Genomic DNA, 18,971 nt, shown 5'->3' on the forward strand with positions numbered 1-18,971 from the left:
AACGAGATTAAAAAAACATGAGATGAAGAGTGGATTAAAAAAAACGAAAAAGAAAAAATACACATTGATAAATATTCAGTAAATTTGAAGAATAAAATATTGCTACACTTTACAACAATAAGTACATGTGGCTAGAGTTACAATGATCCACTCAGTTATTACAAGTTTTCTAAGGACTTCCAAGCATTTTTCCTCTATTTGAAAACATCATGTAAATCACGACATAACTATAGCCTTTTGGCTATTTTCATCAAACAATATAAATGATGTTTTGTGTTCCTAAGCTACCAAACTTCTATTATTTTTACGCTTTAAAAAGTCTGTTCCTTAACGACCAACAGAATCCTTAAGTGGCTTTATATTGAACAAATGTTTGCCAGTTAGAGGTGAAGTGCTCAAGTCCAACAGACATGCATTCAGTTTCTGCCCCGTCACTCGCCAGCCAAGGTACTTACCTACCTCTCTAAGTCTCAAGCTATGAGGTGTACTTTGATTTATTACCTGTAAAATGAGGATCCAATAGAGCCTATTTTGCATTATTATAGTGACTGTTAGTGGAGTGTGTAGTGTGTATGTCCCAGTAAAAAACTGAACATCTACTATGTGCTCCAGGCACTGTTCTGTATACTGAAAAGACAGCAGTCACCAAAAGAGACAAAAACCTGAGACTTGGTGGGATTTATATTCTACTTGGGAAAAAATCTGACAAAGAAGATAAATAAGTACTATACATAGAATGAAAAAGGAGAAAAATACAGAGAATATTAGACTGAGATAAACGTTAAGGAGACAATAAAGAGATGAAGGGGATTATGACATGTCAGGAAAAGGATGTTTAATTTTTCAGATGGAGCCCAAGGAAGGCCTTACTGTGATAATGATGTTCTATAGAAAGTAAGTGCAAAGGCCCTGAGGTTGCAAGTACCTAATGTGTTCCAGAAACAACCGGGCGATCTGAGGGACTGGAACAGAGTGAGATGAGTAAGTGACGGGGCTTATGGTTAAGGTGAGGACTTTGCATTATACTCTGAGTGAGACATGGGTGGAGAAGAGGGGTTCTGCAGCAGAGGGCTACGTTTACAGGCTCACTCTGCTGCCATATAAAAACAAAATAATAAAAATGATCATCATGATACTCATGCTTAAAATTAGGTTTATTTTTCTCTTTACTAAGTTGACATTAGAATTGATGTTGACAGGCTGTGCGCGGTGGCTCACGCCTGTAATCCTAGCACTTTGGGAGGCCGAGTGGGTGGATTGCCTGAGCTCAGGAGTTCAAGACCAGCCTGGGCAACATGGTGAAACCCTGTCTCTACTACAAAATACAAAAAATTAACCAGGTGTGGCAGCGTGCACCTATAGTCCCGGCCATTCAGGAGGCTGAGGCAGGAGAATGAGAATGGCTTGAACTTGGGAGGCGGAAGTTACTGGAAACCGAGATTGCGCCATTGCACTCCAGCCTGGGCAACAGAGCAAGACTCCATCTCCAAAAAGAGAAAAAAGAATTGACGTTGACATTTTTAGAATCTCATGTTAAAAATGGGAATCTACTATAATAATAGAGACAAACTGAGTGCAGTGGCTCACACCTGTAATCCCAGCACTTTGGGAGGCCGAGGCGGGTGGATCACCTGAGGTCAGGAGTTCAAGACCAGCCTGGCCAACATGGCAAAACCCCATCTCTACTAAAAAATACAAAAATTAGCTGGGCATGGTGGCACATGCCTGTAGTCCCAGCTACTCAGGAGGCTGAGGCAGGAAAATCACTTGAACCTGGGAGACAGACATTGTGTTGAGTTGAAATCACATGTCACTGTGCTCCAGTCTGGGAGACAGAGTGAGACACCATCTCAGAAAAAAAAAAAAAAAAAAAATTACAGTAGAGACAAATAGTAGTGCTTTGGCAACAAACTTAAAGGTCTGCATCCCAAATGTCTTTTTTTGTTTTTTCCTTTTGAGACAGTCTCGTGTAGTCCAGGCAGGACTGCTGTGGCACAAATCATGGCTCACTGCAGCCTTGACCTCCTGGGTTCAAGTGAATCCTCCCACCTCAGTCTCCTGAGTAGCTGAGACCACAGGTGTGCACCACCACACCTGGCTAATTTTTGTATTTTTTGTAGAGATGGGATTTTGCCATGCTGCCGAGGCTGCCAAATGTCTCTTGAACTTTACAGAATTTGTACATTTAAAGAAAATAAAAACAGTAAAGACATCCCTTAGGAGCCTGCATAAACCAGGCAGTGTGGATGAGGAACAAGACTAGTGGATGGTTTTTAAAAATTGGTTAAATGGATGCCCTCAATAGCCCACTATGATATTTTTCAGATTTCCTAATCATTTATGTACTTCTACATATTTTTTATTTGGGAAAATATGGCTCCTGGCCCTGAAGGTTTAATTTGGAAAAAAGAAAATGGAGGTGGACATGAAGACCCTCTCAGGCAATTTATTAAGGGCTATCCACAGGAAGTTTTTGCTGTCATTTGTTTTTCTGAAAGAAAATGGTGGCCATAGTAAAATGGTATTTTAAAGAAAGAACTCAGGATAAAAGTCAAGATGAAGTTAAAAGAAAGACCTTTAACAATTACTTATCACTTTAATACTCCTTAAATAATATGAGGTTTACCCACTCATGAAAACTTTTTTTTTTTTTTTAAACAGGATCTTGCTCTGTCACCCAGGCTGGAGTGCAGTGGTACGATCATGGCTCACTGCAGCCTCAATCTCCCTGGCTCAAGTCATCCTCTTACCTCAGCCTCCCAAGTAGCTGGGACTACAGGTGTGCACAACCACAATCAGCTAATTTTTTTTTTTTTTTTTTTTTTTTTGAGACGGAGTTTCCTCACTCTTCCTCCCCAGGCTGGAGTGCAATGGCACGATCTCAGCTCACTGCAACCTCTGCCTCCCAGGTTTAAGCTATTCTTCTGCCTCCGCCTCCCAAGTAGCTGGGACTACAGAGGTGTGCCACCACGCCCAGCTAACTTTTGAGACGGAGTTTCCTCGCTCTTGCTGCCCAGGCTGGGGGCGGGATCTCGGCTCACTGCAACCTCTGCCTCCTGGGTTTAAGCGATTCTCCTGCCTCCGCCTCCCAAGTAGCTGAGATTACAGGCATATGCCACCAGGCCCAGCTATTGTATTTTTAGTAGAGATAGGGTTTAACCATGTTGGTCAGGCTGGTCTCAAACTCCTGACCTCTGATGATCCACTAGCCTCCCAAAGTGCTGGGATTGCAAGCGTGAGCCAGCATGCCCGACCTCGGCTAATTAATTTTTTTTTTTTTTTTTTTTTTTGGTAGAGATGGGCTCTTACTATGTTGCTAAGCCTGGTCTTGAACTCCTGACTTCAACCAATCCTCTTGCCTCAGCCTCCCACAGTGCTGGGATTACAGGCATAAACCGCCGCACCCAGCCTCATAAAAACATTTATTTAATTATAAAAGTTGAAAATCAATGTTGTAAAAGTCATATGAGCACATTATGGAAAGTCTGTAAAATAGACAGTTTAATTACTTTTAAAATTCCACTGACAAATTCTGTTAGACAATATTTCAATATGAAGTATGTGACATGTCTAGCTTACTTTTAAGTACATGCCAAATTTCATACAAAATTTTGAAAAGAAGGCTTTAATAACATATGGGACAAATGCTACCCCCGGCAACCCACACCAACCCTGACAGCCCCAAGTCATAGTAATAACTGGTGCTCCTGCAGTAATGAGGCAATGCCCAATTATGCAACGTAATGCTTCCCCCTGCAAAGTGCCTTTTGAATGTATATTCTGAAAACAGTGCAAGAAGTGCTAGTTTTTCCCGGATTTCTATGCTATTGTTTCATATGAAAATTATATTCTTAACATGTAACAAACTGCATCCTGTTTCATAAGATAATATGTAAACAACCAAACTTTTATACAATTAAACGCTGTAAATAAGGCCAATGCTTATGACTGCAGTAGTTCCTGGCTGTCCATCAACATTAGTGCTGAAATAATTACTATCTATCTGGAAATAGATTTGAGGAAGTAAAGAAATGTAACATTTCTGAAGTTCAAGATGCATAGTGGCTGTGATATACTAGATGATTTTGGTTGGTTTGGAAACCTGGCATTAGGAAATACTGAATTGTAGAGTGAAAAAGTTATTCAGTGTAGGTTGTTTCCATCCTTCTGTTCCCATTAATACGAAAGTCTCTTGGGTGCTAGAATGTCATTAACACCTGTGGCAGGTTAAAGATGGCTGTGCATGGGGCTGGGGAGGAACAGAGACTTGTCTGTTTTCTTCCCTGCTGCATTCTCAATGCCTAGGGCTGCATGTGGCAGAAAAGGATATTCAATAAGTATTTGTTGAATGAATGAATGAACAATGAGCAACCTTAGCTAACCCTCAGAGCCTTTAAACTTCTATTAAGATGCACCAATGGGAAAAACTAAGAACAATCTTGTAGCTGATAACGGAGTAAACTATTTAAATGCTAGACATTTAAATTTTAGTTTTAATAACTAAAAACTGATAAAAATTTATCTTTAAAGGTAGGTTTTCAAAAACATACAATTAAATAATTCCAGTAAGTAGTGAATTTCCTATAATTCATTGCCTCCCTTCTCATTTCCACCCCCACATTATTTTTCCCTGAAACAAAAGGTATAGAAAATACTTTAAAATTATGTATAGGTCAGCCAGGCACGGTGACTCACACCTGCAATCCCAGCACTTTGGGAGGCTGAGGCAGACGAATCACTTGAGGTCAGGAGTTCAAGACCAGCCTGGGCAACATGGCGAAACCCTGTCTCTGCTAAAAATACAAAAATTAGCCAGGCACGGTGGTGAATGCCTGTTATCCAAGCTACTTGGGAGGCTGAGGCAGGAGAATCGCTTGAAGTCGGGAGGCGGAGGTTGCAGTGAGCCGAGATCGCACCACTGCACTCCAGCCTGGGTGACAAGATGAGACTCCGTCTCAAAAGAAAAAAAATTATATATAAGTCAGGCACAGTGGCTCACTCCTGTAATCCCAACACTTTGGGAGGCCAAGGCAGGAGGATTGCTTGAGTCCAGCAGCTTGAGACCAACCCAGGCTCATTTGAAAAAGGGAGACCTCATCTCCACCAGAAATAAAAAAAAAATTAGCCAGGAGTGATGGCACATGCTTGAGGTCCCAGCTACTCAGGAGGCTGAGGTGACAGGATCGCTTGAGCCTGGGAGATCCAGGTAACAGTGAGCCCTAATTACACCACTGCACTCCAGCCTGGGCGACAGAGTAAGACCCTGTCTTGAAATAAAATAAAATAATGTATATTCTACATTGTTTCCCAATGGATCTAATATGGTTAGAATAAAATTAAGTTACCAATTCTCACAAGGAAAAAGGCTTTAAGAGGAATAGAACTTAGGCTTAAGTAAGATCGCAGTTGCACTCCACATTCAACCTCCTACCTATGATGGTTCAAGTGTGGGGTGACATCTAACCTGGGGCACTGTTAAGGGTGAAAGGGAGTGCCATTAAAATTCTGTGTTTGATAATATGCATAAACCTGGATTGCTTTACACACATCTGAGAGTATGGTCATGCTACTAAAGAGCTCTCAAAGTTGACAAGGCGTTTACAAGAACTCACTAGGCCTTGACTCATATGTAACAACTACTATTTCTACAGTAAATACTTCTGTATTTCTGTTAGCAATTTGTACTTTATGAAGCACTTTCACATATTATCACTTTATTCTTCCCAATAACACTATGAATTAGCCAAGCATTTATTTATTCAATGAAGAGTTACTATGCCTCTTCTTCAAATGAAAAAACTCAGAGAAATAGATATGACTAATGAAGATAGCAAGGACATGTGTCAGAGCGAGGGCATAAAACCCGATCTCTAATTCAGTCCTGTGCCCATCCATGCACCATGGCAGCTACAGTCATTACAATTGCACAGTGTAGCATCAGAGAAGGGCTGGAAGATTCGAAGTCATGCATGCCTCTATGAGGGCAATTTACTTATAGACAATAAGACAGAATAAAGTTTCAGTGGCTCTTTTAAAGACTTCTGTTGGGGGACAGCAAAGGGATAGGAATTCAGAGGGATTTTTAATGAATTTGGATATCTGCTTTTCTCAGGTCCATGAAAACACGCAGTTTTCTAAGGAAGTCAAACTATTAATCATTTGGAGGCAGCTGGAGTTCTGAAGAACCACCTCCCACTTCTTCAGGAATTAGTAGATGTGGACAGATCTGTGACTTTACAAACTGTCTGATTTGGTCTGGGTTCAAGTATTCACATTTGAGAGCAATGGTCCTTCCAGGATAACGCAGAACATAGTGTGCTCATGGTTCTAAAACACCACGAGGCACTTCCGTAATGTGCTTTTTTGTTTGTTTGTTTTTTGAGACAGAGTCTCGCTCTGTTGCCCAGGCTAGAGTACAGTGGCGGATCTCGGCTCACTGCAACCTCTGCCTCCTGGCTTTAAGTGATTCTCCTGCCTCAGCTTCCTGAGTGGCTGGGGTTATGGGTGTGTACTACCATGCCCGGCTGATTTTTGTATTTTTATTAGAGATGGGGTTTCACCATGTTGGCCAGGCTGGTCTCGAACTCCTGGCCTCAGGTGATCTACCTGCTTTGGCCTCCCAAATTGCTGGGATTACAGGCGTGAGCCACTGGCGCCTGGCCAGCCATAATGTGCTTTAAATATAAAAGTCACAACTTGAATGTGGAGAAATGTCTTCTAAATCATAGAGATGTTCTGGAGCCTTCTAACGAGTTTAAGTATCAGACGGTAAAAGAGGAAAGGACATTTAGCCAAAACTTACTGGGTTAAAAAGGATTCTCCGAAATCATTCAGTCAGGATGCCCATACCTGGTTAGGATAATACTCAAAATATCCCAAATACATAATGAACTTTTTTTCCCCCAAGTTCTAGAAAATGAAAATCAACAAAATGCTTTAGACAGACATTCCCATGACCTGTATTCCACAAAAATTAAAAGGTATTACTCAAGGCCAGCCCTCCAACACATAACTCATATTATCCTTTGGAGAGACTCAGGAAAATAATGACATGGTGGCTTCTAAATCAAGAGCCTTTTATAGAGCTTGGCTTATCTGTATATACAAGAAAACAGACACAAGGATGCTCAAAAAGACACAATCAGAAGTGAAATGTCTCCCTATTTAACTTGACTTTAGCAATATAAATCAAATGACTGTATATAAGGAGATGGCCAATTAGGCTGGAAGAGGTTTTTCTGGCTTCTGATCTCTATACACTGTGTGCAATCTCTCATCACACTGGTGGTTCTGTGTTAGAATGACTTATTCATGTATTGGTTTATCTATCATACTGTCAACTGGAGGGTAGAGATTATGTCTTTTAGTAATATATTCCTAGTACTTTCATGATGCTAACACTAGATGAATAAATGAGTTATCAGGATATAAAAGTATAAACTGCACAGTAAAAAAAAAAAAAAAAAAAAAAGTAGAAATTAGAAGCAGTGGTGGATGGGGAGAACCAGAGAAATATAGCACCAACAATTAAGCTATGTTAAATTCTCATTGTATAACAAATGTGATTTTCTTTTATTTTTTTAAAACACATTTATTCATCTTTTTAACCCTCGTGGCTCAGCACAGGGCCTGACACACAGTAGGCACTCAACAAATATTTGACTTCCAAAGCATGACCATTCATGCATCCATAATCCTCTTTTTACAGTATAAAGAAGGCTGATATTCAGGCCCCAATGTATATCTAAAGTAATATATATTTCCCAATAAGCTCTACTATTTAAAGGTGAGAAACAGTTCTAGTGTTCAATTTCAAAATCAAGAAGACATTCAGGTGAGTGTATCACGTGTTATTAAAAGACAAATACCAAAGCATATTTGCCTGTGCACCACTGCCTCTTCCCTTTCCTTCATTTTCTCTGTCCATATGAAAGCAAAGGCTTTATTATAGTTTTCACCAACTGTAAGAGCCCTGGACAATTTTTGATAATGTAAGGGCTTTTTACTTCAGTTTTTGTCACATATTAAAGCTGTATGTCAAGACTGAAGATTATCCACTATCTTCTCTTCTATCTCTATGTATTTTTCTATTTCTTCCTCTGATAGCTATAACTTGGTTTCTGAGTGTCTGGCTACAATAACCACAAAGGACTGTCATGACTCAAGGATATTAGCCACCACCACTTGATGCTGATAAACTTCCAAAGCCTTCTGAGCTCGATTAATTACAATGGAGGAGTCAGTCTCCAACCTAAAAGAAATTATAAATGCTTTGGGAGCACAATCTTCAATCAAAGGGGAAAGTATTTTTGGCACCATCTTCACTGTTCTCTGCAGTGGGCCCCCAGATGACTGGATGTTGTGCTCAGGCATTTCAGAGACAGGAACATAGAAATCTGACACGACTACACCAGGTAAAACATCGCAGAAGGGCCGGTCACACCTCCAGTGGGACCTTGGTGCCACCTGACGTGACCAACACCACCCGCTGGCCCTGTGCACCCAGCCCAGTCACGAAGCGGGCCATAACCTCAGCACAGCACCGGAGGCCAGGGAAACTCAGCTACGAGGTCTGTTTCCACCATCGGCCCAATAAATGTGCTTTTCATGCTAAAGAACTTCTACCTGCATGGAGACACACTTGAATACGAAAATAAAGGTCCACTAGAATATGCTACATGGGGACAGGGTTCATGTTGTTTGCTCATGCAGTACATCTCTCATGCTTCTTTGGCATAGAAGAACTCAGTAAACATTAGATGGTAGCTGGAAGGTGAGTGGCTAGATGGATGGATAAATGACTCAATGAAAAGGCAGGCTGACTAAGGAAATCTCTGTTTGGTAATTAAAACTCCTCTGAGGCTGCACATCATTTTCCACTAATGGCAGCTTAAGCAATATTTTCAACAATACTTTTATTGTCTTTCCTCTAAATGACAAAGCAGATTTGTCCGTTGTGTTCAAGTCCTTTTCCACATGAAAAAAAAAAAATTCACAAAACTAAACACAGTAGAATATTCTCTATAAGGTTAGACTCAGTTATTTCCATCTTTATTCTCACTGATTCACTGTGCTTGAGTGACTTCAGTACTGGATGCAGCATGAAATAGGTTTCCAAGAACCTCCTGGGGTATTTGGTTTGCTTTCCTTTCCTTTGATTGTCTCTTATTATCATACCATACATTCATTCCTTCCACAGGTCACGCAATGGTTACTGGATATCTGGAAGCAACCGCAATGTCGGTTCAATTGTTTGTATTATATTTATAGACTGTTAGATTATTTGTATCACTGAATGAAAGAGACTATGAATCAGAGGCTATTACATGAAATTACTGTGTAGGCATACAATCATTGCAAGGAATAGCAAACAAAGCCATAATTCTATACAAGCTTTGCTATGTGTAAAGATTTCTTGAAATAGTTTTTGAAAAAGTCACAAAAGAGATAACGCGATTATGCCTGTTGGACACACAGGTATAAAAAATTGTGTCCTATCATTTGAAACAGAATAGTAAAATTATTACCCCTTTAAACTGCTTGACATTAAATGAGTGCATCCACATACATCATCTCATTGATTGTCAAAATGACTCTGAGAAGTAAGCAAGACGTGTGTTTGAATCTACATTTTAAAGAGAGAAAACCAAGGCTTGGCTTTGAGAGGTTCTCTGACTTAATATCATATAAGCCAGTAGGAGTGTGTGTTTGGTGGCAGGACTGAAACTAAACTCTCCTAAATTCTAGTTTTCTGAAAACTAGAATTTAAACAAATTAAACCTTTATAATCGTCAGCATGCCTTTAGGGCATAAAAGATAATCTTTATTTTCCCACAATTAATGCAATGCATCATACCTGGTTTATTTCCTGAGTGGTTGTTATTTTGTCCTGAAATTGCAGAGGCAGGGCGGTTGGAGGCATTTTTCTTATCTTGCACTTTATAGCTGTCGGGTGCTACAGAAATGAGACAAAAGAGAAAAGATACATTTAGTTTCTTAAAATTTCTTCAGAAACATTTACGTATTCGACATTTACTGTTAACCTATGTACCAGGTTCTTAGGCTAGATTAACGAAATGAAAAGATGAAGTAGTTACAACCCGTGCCCTCAAGGAGTAGGAAGGATATATAAAAAATCAACAACCTCGGCTTGAGTGACCAATCTTATAGAAGTGGCATGTTCAAGGGGCCATGAAGGGCCTTTCCCACAGCTGTACCAGTTTACACATAAAGCAACCATGTGGAAGGACGACCGCAGTCTAAAGTCTTGGATCTGAGTTCTTACAAAGCACCATTGGCTTAGAATATATTTCACATGTATTAATTTCTTTCTGCTTTGGTATATTCAACATCATTTAATCTTTCTTTGGGGTTACTGAGTCTCTGCAGTAGCCCCAGGTCCTGACAACAAACATCAACCCTAACTGAATATTATGTAACAGCAGACCATGGAGATTGAAAAGACTTCAACATATGTTCAGTACAAGTCACTTTTCTGAATCAGCCCGATAAACGCTTTTGGGGGTGGGGTGCTCGAGGGAGGCTGTAGTTTGCTTTATTATGCTGAAATTCAAATTAAAAAAAATTCAATTGAACAGGAGTTCTGGTTACTTGAACTCTAATTTATCTATATCTAACTTTTATTGGATCCACTCTAGGTGAACATCAGAGGTCTATCTGCCCACTTCATTATCGTCTGGATGTCGGGAATTCATTTCCACCTCAGAAGACCTTCTGAGTCATACTGACCACGAGACAAATGTAAAATCCATCTTAAAATTTTTCAATGCTCATATGAAATTGATAGGTTAATTTTATTTTATGTTATTTTATTTTCCAGTAAGCCTTTTGGATTAGTAACAATAGGCTAAATTTTGAAAACTAAAAATAATTTCTGAAAATTGTCAGGCTGTTTGGTCTAAGATTACATATTGCTAATTCCTAACTCGTTAGGTTGGATGTATTTCTAAAGTTTTCAGGCCATCTCTCTGCTTTCATATCACTCTTTTTCTTCTGCTATGGTTTAAGAGTCTGTATTTCTTCAAAAACTTCTTTGGTGAACACTATAACAGCAAAAGACACAGAGAGACCTGGGTTCAAATATGAGACTTGGTACATAACCAGTTGAGTGGCCAGGAAGTTATTTGGCCTCTCTAAGTAGGTCACATGGGGTAATAATACTGCCTAACTCACAGAACTGTTTGAAAGGATTATCTGAGAAGATATGTGTTAAAAATCTACCAAAAGCCTTGGCACATAGGAGGTGTTTAACAAGTATTCAAGGCCCTTTCTCCCAGCTTCTATGCTTTTCTGTGGAGTCCTGGGCATTCCATTCTCATAGCACCCATGCAGGTTTGAGTGTGTTTTGGAGTCAGCAAACCTGGTTCTGCCATTTACCAGATGAATCCTCAGCATGTTGCTTAACATCTCTAAGTCTTAATTTCCCCATCTGTAAAGGGGAAAAACATCTACTTTCAGAGCTGTAAAAATTAAATGAGATAATGTACAGAAAGGTAGATCATTGCCTGGCCCACAGCAAGGCACGACAAATGGTAGAAAGTATTTTTAGCTCTCTTCAGGAAACTGGGCTTCTGGTTCCTCAGGGATTTGAGAGAAAGCAAACCCATGTGAACTTGGTGACGGGGTCCTGGGGGCAAGTGACTAATGTGGCAGAAAAGTCTGGGTCAGCAGCTGGCTCCAGAAGTTTTCAGCTCAGCCACAGTCATACCTCCTGGGGTTCTTAGGTAGGGTGAACTTATTGATATAATTTTTAGAGTATGGCCTGGTTTGGGAAGAGGTAATTAGTCTTTCTGTTTCAGGGTTTGGGGGAGATGACAGTTTTCTAAGATTTGATGCCTTTCATTATATTAAGTAAATCTGAGCCTTAAAAAAAAAACCCTCAATAACATTGGGAAAATAAAACAGGGAGTTTTTTGTTTTTTAAACAAAGTGCAGGGGATTTCACTACTTAAGAACACAATGACAAGAGGAATTTATTCATTTTCTGATTTCCAAAATTTAAAAACCTGAAAATCCTCATTAACGAGAAGATAGGATTGTATATACCCTTATAAAGGTTCTCATGAAAAAAAATTAAAATGATTCAGGTGACTTTCCAGTATTATTTATTTGAATCTCTCTTCTTTCATTTAAAAAAAAAGAAAGAAAATTAAGCCATATACTATGATGCTCAGTAAGTCTTTGCTAGCCTTATGTAATCTTTATTGACCATCCTGCTAGCTTGAAAGCTGTATTCCATTAGTGTCACATGTGAGTGTTGAGGTAAAGACAAGAGGAAGGATACAGACAAGCACCCTGGTGGTCTGGGACTCTCTTTCCGACATACTCCGCAACAAAATATAGAGGCATCAGACATTTGGAGCCTTCATCTGGTGAAAATTCTGTAGCTCCAGTAAGTGCTGCAATGTGTACTGTGCAATCCACATCATCTACCACTCACTGATTCATTCCAACATCTTCCCATAAAGGCCTTGGTGTTCTCACGGCTTTGTTTCTACTTCTGGCTGTATGGTCCAATACAGTCTTCTCTCAACTGCTGAAAATAATTGGTCCAACAAATGACCTGTCAATTTAGTCAAAACACTTGCTCTGAGACACTTCTGACTATAACCTTTGCACCATCCTGTTTAAATCTCACTGAATAATATGGGGACTTGACATCCACAAGGATAATGTATTTCAGTCACTCTTTTTAATAAAATCTGCAATGTGGGCTGTGATACAGCAAAAGCTTAAACTCAGTTTCCAGCTCTGTATAGTCCCTTATCCATGGGGGACTACTAGGTTCCCAAGACCCCCCGTGGATGCCTGAATTTGTGGGTAGTACTGAACCCTATATACGCTATGTTTTTTGGATCTACAGAGACAGTTCCTATGTGATTTACAGGTGGGCAGCAACTACAGTGTGCATCCACTGGACAAAGGAATGATTCACATCTCAGGCTGGACAGAGCGGAAGGGCACGAGATTTCATCACACTACTCAGAAGAGCATAAAATTTATGAATTTTTTTTTCTGAAATTTTCCATTTAATATTTTTGGACTACAACTGACCGTAACTGAAACCTCAAAAAACAAAATCATGGATAAGGAGGAACTACTGCATACATGCTCTTCTGCTACAGTCTTTAATTGGACTTTGTGGGCATACAGCCCCTCTGCGGACATATACTTGTGGGGACACAGCTTTGGGGGAGTGACCTAGAACACAGAACTAGAGGTTGAACCACATGAAATAGCCTTTTATGTAGTGAAAAATGGTTAAAATTTAACAACTTTTAATGTTTCAATCTAATAGTTTAAATAAATCTGTATAGAAAAGAGTTACCATATCAGGCCTGAGATCGCTGTTCTTATTATTTTGTATATATTTATATATATTTATTCTTTAAATTTATTTATTTGAATATACCTGCCAGGAGTATTGTAACACTCGAATCATAGGTATGAAGTGCTTTATCCAATGTGATTTATAAAATTTGCATTAGAACAAGAAGGAAATAAAGCAACAGCATCACTCCTAATGACTTTCCTGATTATTCCATGTAATAGAGAATTTCTCCTCAGTTTAAAATCCTCATAATTATAAGTGAAGTTGGGTAGCAGTGGTCAAAGCTCAAGGGAGTTAGCATCAGGCAAACCTGGATTTCATTTCCAGGTTTGTTTGTAAAACTCTAATCATAGGTATGAAGTGTTTTATTCAATGTGATTTATAAAATTTGCATTAGAACAAGAAGGAAATAAAGCAACAGCATCACTCCTAATGACTTTCCTGATTATTCCACATAATAGAGAATTTCTCCTTAGGTTAAATTCCTCACAATTACAAGTGAAGTTGGGTAGCAATGATCAAAGTTCATGGGAGTTAGCATCAGACAAACCTGGATTTCATTTCCCACACTACCTCAGTTTTCTTCCTATTTGTATTTATTCAAACAGTACACTACTCTATGGGACATCTTGAGCTCGATGCTGGAAGAAATATTAGGTGCGTAATTATCTCCTTCTACCACTTCTTTTTCCTTTTCTTGTCCTATGTTTCTAGGTTACACTGTATTCTGGAACTTCCAATTCCTCCAACACTATCTCCTTTCTTCAAAAATCATGTCCCATTATGTCCTGAAATACTATCTGTACATCAATCACTGTCGAGTATGCATTTATAAATATGTGCTCTCAACAAAGTTCCCGTCGTCAACGTCTAGGGAATATCTGCTCATGTATTTCTGCTATCACTTGAACGTCCTCACAAAAAAGCCAATCCCCTAATGTCAGTCTCTTTGTCACTATCAACAGAACCACCAGGCTCAGAAATGTTAAGTCATTTTAATTAATTAAGTAATTTTTTCAACATTTAAAAATACCCCCATAGACCAGACACTGTGCTACACAGTGAGAATACAAAGGTCATATGACATGGCATCTGCTTTCAAGATGCTTACCATCCTTTGGAGGAGAGACAGTGGGCACATACATGAAATTGCAACAATGGATCGATTCAATTTTCTAAAAAATCCATAAACCCACAGAGGTTTAATAACCAAACAAATGATATAGATAGTGTTACAAGAATTCGGAGTGGGAGAAGGAGCCACAAGGGACAGTAGTCCCTGGGCAAAGAGCTTGCAGACCAGAAAGCATCCAGATAAGTGAAGAGTAATGTGAAGAAATTCCCTTACCAGGGTGGAGCATGAGCAAAACTACCAAGGCAAAGGGACAGGAGAGATAATGGGTACTGTCTAGTCAGAACAGCGGGTTTAGGAAGGGAGGCAGTCGAAGATATGACAAGAGAAACAGGCTAAGGTCAATGTCTCTTTGAATTCTGAGAGTGTGGACTTTTTCGTGAAGGCAATGGAAAGTCACTGAAGTATATACCACATGGAACTTCCAGCTGTGAACTACTTTAGCTTCAGTGGATTCTGTGTAAATGAACAGTGAAGTCTAACAAGTCTGCTGGAAATGAATTTAAAAAGGATCTCATCTTAAAGAAAACAATAAAAGGAAATCAGACTAAAAACAGACATCCTAAGAACTCTGCCTTCTATATAGTTTAGTAACTAGTCAGGTTCTTCCACTTACCCATATCACATACCAAGAGATAACTATTTGACCATTACATGGTAAAAAGTGACATGAATGAATATGGTGAAACTTAGGGCTGTCCTTGAAGAAACAAGAAGTAGGGGAAGAGTAGAGTCAGTGTGGTCACCCTAGAAGAAGCCAAGGACAGCTCATGTAGCACCATATAGGGACCCTCCACCAGAAATGGAAATCCAGCCACAAACTCCTGGGAGGACGAGTGGCCGGCAGGCCAGATAAGGAAATGGGCCTGTTGGGAAATAGGTGGGGCATATTTTTGAAGGTCATTTTGCAGGGAGGTGAAGAAGATAAAATATGGGAAACTGATTGGTGCTATTAATCTTTTGTAGACCATCACTTAATGGGGAAGCAGCTGCTTCATGGGGCATGCCTACAGGTATTGTGTCATGGCAATTTAAGTAACTGTAAATGTCAAAAATAGTGCAGAGTCTCATTTGCTCTTCTATACACAATAAACCCATTTCATGGTATGGTGCAACATCTAACCACATTTAATCTGACATTTTGAAACAGAAATAACAACAATGAACCATTTATTCACTCTATTGCTCAATTCTTGTTGCCAAAACATATGCAACTAAATAGGACCGTCTGATAATGATACATATTTGAGTTATACACAGCACTCTCCCTATTCTGCTGACAGAAACAATTCAATTAAGATCTTTTTCTTGCATTTCACATATCTATACAGAACACAAAGTTAAGATTTGGTGGCTATGGTAGACTTCATTAGAGCATGGTAAGAGTGTGGAGGCTTTACAGTTTGGAGTAGCTCATTCAGCAATGACAGTGACTGAAAGTCACTTTCTGAGTTCTCCATCTCTTCATAAGGGAAAAAAACCTTAAGATGTATGACCATGATAGAAAATGGTATTAAACCAAAAGGAAATACATTTGTTCAATAAAGAGAGTACAAACCCAACAAAAGACACTGACTTTATAAATACAGTCTGACAGGGTGTATAGTTATATGACGCATGGGGACAGAATCTACCACAGGTATCTCTCCTTATTTCTGTAACTGACACTAAGACATGAAGAATGGAACAGAGACATGTAGGTCTTTGTTAATAATTTATATTGACACTTCCCAAGAGAAGTTGAGGCAGTTGGATTGAACTGTCAAGGTCTATACATGAGATGATAAAAAATACTGACATAGGCTGGGTGTAGTGGCTCACACCTATAATCCCAGCACTTTGGGAGGCTGAGGTGGGCAGCTCACCTGAGGTCAGGAGTTCGAGACCAGCCTGGCCAATATGGTGAAACCTCGTCTCTACTAAATACACAACAATTAGCCAGACATGGTGGTGCACGCCTGTAATTAATCCCAGCTACTAGGGAGGCTGAGGCAGGAGAATCGCTTGAACCTGGGAAGTGGAGATTGCAGTGATCTGAGATCGCGCCACTGCACTACACCCTGGGTGACAGAGAGAGACTCCGTCTCAAAAAATAAAAATAAAAAATAAACAAATAGTGATGCAATCAACTTTCTCTGAAATAAAAAAAACCAAACATGTGATAGGGAAGATATTAATATCATATATAAAACAGCAAAAGAAAATTCTATCAAAATAGGTTACCAAAATATTCCTAAGGGATAGGACTGGGCCATTTTCCTCCAAGGAGCTGATGTCTAGTCATAGTCATCATATTCTGAGCTTAAACAGTCTCCAAATAAATGGAACATCGGCATTCAGTCGTTGATATCTGGCCAGGTACAGATCTATGGTAATTTTCCGCTTGACCAGAACAACCTGAGGGCAGGGGCCATGCCCTTCAGCCTTACAATCTCCAGAATAACATGAGATATATTTTCTCTTCTGATGTGAAGTAGATGTGACCTTGATCTGACAACTCTTTTTGTCACCCTTTCTCTACAATCTTAGCAGTCATCAAAAAATAAGACAATGTATTCTTTTTCTTTTTACTAATCATCTTATCATTAATACTTTTTTAATACTTTTTCTTTCTGGACTTTTGCCACAGTGTTCCAGAAGGCACACATCCATTCCTCTCTTGCATCCTTCATCAAGCATTTGTTCAGTGTCACATATGTGCTGGGCAGTGTGCTAAACACTTCACATCAGAAGAGAAAAAAAATCTCATGTTATTCTAGGATGACTTCAACATTATATTAGGCAAGACTCAAAATCAAATGGATGTTTTGACCCCGCTTCATAGAAAGGAGCGACCAGTCTCACCTACAGTGAGAATCTCAGGAATTAGAGTGACACTCTACAAACACAACAGAATACAGGTCGAGCATCACTAATCCGAAAACCTGAAATCTGAAACCCTTCCATTTCCAAACATTTCAGATAAGGGACACTCAAGCTGTTATTGCTTATACCGCATGAAGGAAAGAAAGCATGTGAACATTACAGCCTCTACTGATAACATCAGGCAAGCATCTCAACTTTGGGAAATTTGTAAACCCCAACCCTTTCCCAAAGCAATTAATAAATTTATTTTGATAATCTGTTTCTTATGTAGCCAAAGAATTATCCACCCTAGCTAAACACGAGGAAAAGGATATTTCAGAAAAGCACATGTTCATATATCTTGTGGGAACTGGGGGGAATCACCTACTAAGCTCTTTCATTTACCACTAAAAGCAGCTCCTCAATGCACATCACAAATGCTTTCTGAAATATTGTGCTGACAGGAATAAACATTACACACTTTAAATTCAACCAAAAAGGCTTTTATCTAAAAAATAAGTAAATAAATAAAACAAAAACCTTCCTTCAGCCAGATGGCAACACTAAAAATAGAATAGAAAATGATGTATTTTCCCCTTGCATTAATATAAATCAGATTAAAAGGCAAGTCTTTTCATCTCTGCTGGTGACTTACCACCAGTCACAATGCTAGCTACTCTACAAGCATTATCCCTGCCCCACAACATGAATAATGTTTACGACTAAGCAAAGCACAGGGCAAAGTACACAAAAGGAGGGCAAAGTCTAACCATATTAAAGTTTTCCAGTCACATGGAGAAATGGTAAATCAGAGATTGTAGCTACCCATCTATATTTTAACAGCTGGAAACGGAGTTTATCAAATTAGACCCAATTCAATTAAAATCAATGTGTAATTAGAAGAAACTATTTAAATAATGTGGAAAAGAAAAATAATTAGAACTCAACTTTATTACACTTTGCTTAATTAAAATAACGAACTGAAAAGAGGGTGTTTTTACTTTAATAGGATAATGATTTACTTTAAGAAAAACTAAAATGGCTAATGCCAGTATTTTACAAAATGATTACTATTGGCCATAAAATAGAAAAGCTTTCATACTTACAAAGTACAGTTATCTAAGCAGAAAATGTACAATACTTAAAAATAGTTGTAAACAGGGGACTCAGTTTTAAATATCAGTTTTGTAAATAAATTTGCATGTAATTTTAATCCTATGAGTATTAGTCAACTGAGTTCAATCAGTGAAATAAATACACATATACACTGCTGTCAAATATCAAAAATTAATCATTTCTCCTCTGTAGAAAATATTAAAATATTTTAAATTTCTTATGTAAACTTTGTAAAATTTAATAGGAATGATATGGTAGGTTCTGAACGCTTATTCCAACTCATTTCACGTAACCACTGAATATTTAACTGAAAGCTTGTCTAAAATTATGGGCCAGCTCATTCTCCCCATGCTGTCCTATGCTACAGTCATTTCTGTATCTGTGACTGTGTTCTTTTTTCCTCACTAGAACACCAGCCTCACCATCTTTGCAACTATTTACATCTAATCTCTTTTTCTTTCTTAGAGCAGTTTTAGGCTTACAGCACAATTGAGCAGAAAGTACAGAGTTTCATATGCTGTTGCAGCC

The 18,971-nt window shown here is 38.9% G+C and overlaps 1 protein-coding gene and 1 pseudogene across 18 annotated transcripts in view; both read right to left on the reverse strand.

The window, feature by feature from the left end:
* LOC105465673 (microtubule associated protein 7) overlaps positions 1-18,971 on the reverse strand; it is a 215,723-nt gene that overhangs the window by 74,470 nt on the left and 122,282 nt on the right. For all 18 annotated transcript variants that reach the window (XM_011714243.3, XM_071096512.1, XM_011714248.3 and 15 more), the window contains one exon: positions 9,857-9,955. In XM_011714243.3, coding sequence (XP_011712545.2) covers positions 9,857-9,955 — 99 coding nt within the window. The remainder of the gene's footprint in view (positions 1-9,856; positions 9,956-18,971) is intronic.
* LOC139363313 (phosphopantothenate--cysteine ligase pseudogene) lies at positions 2-9,849 on the reverse strand (annotated as a pseudogene).

The sequence above is a fragment of the Macaca nemestrina genome, chromosome 5 (assembly GCF_043159975.1).
Source record: "Macaca nemestrina isolate mMacNem1 chromosome 5, mMacNem.hap1, whole genome shotgun sequence".
In the NCBI taxonomy this organism is placed as follows: domain Eukaryota; kingdom Metazoa; phylum Chordata; class Mammalia; order Primates; family Cercopithecidae; genus Macaca; species Macaca nemestrina.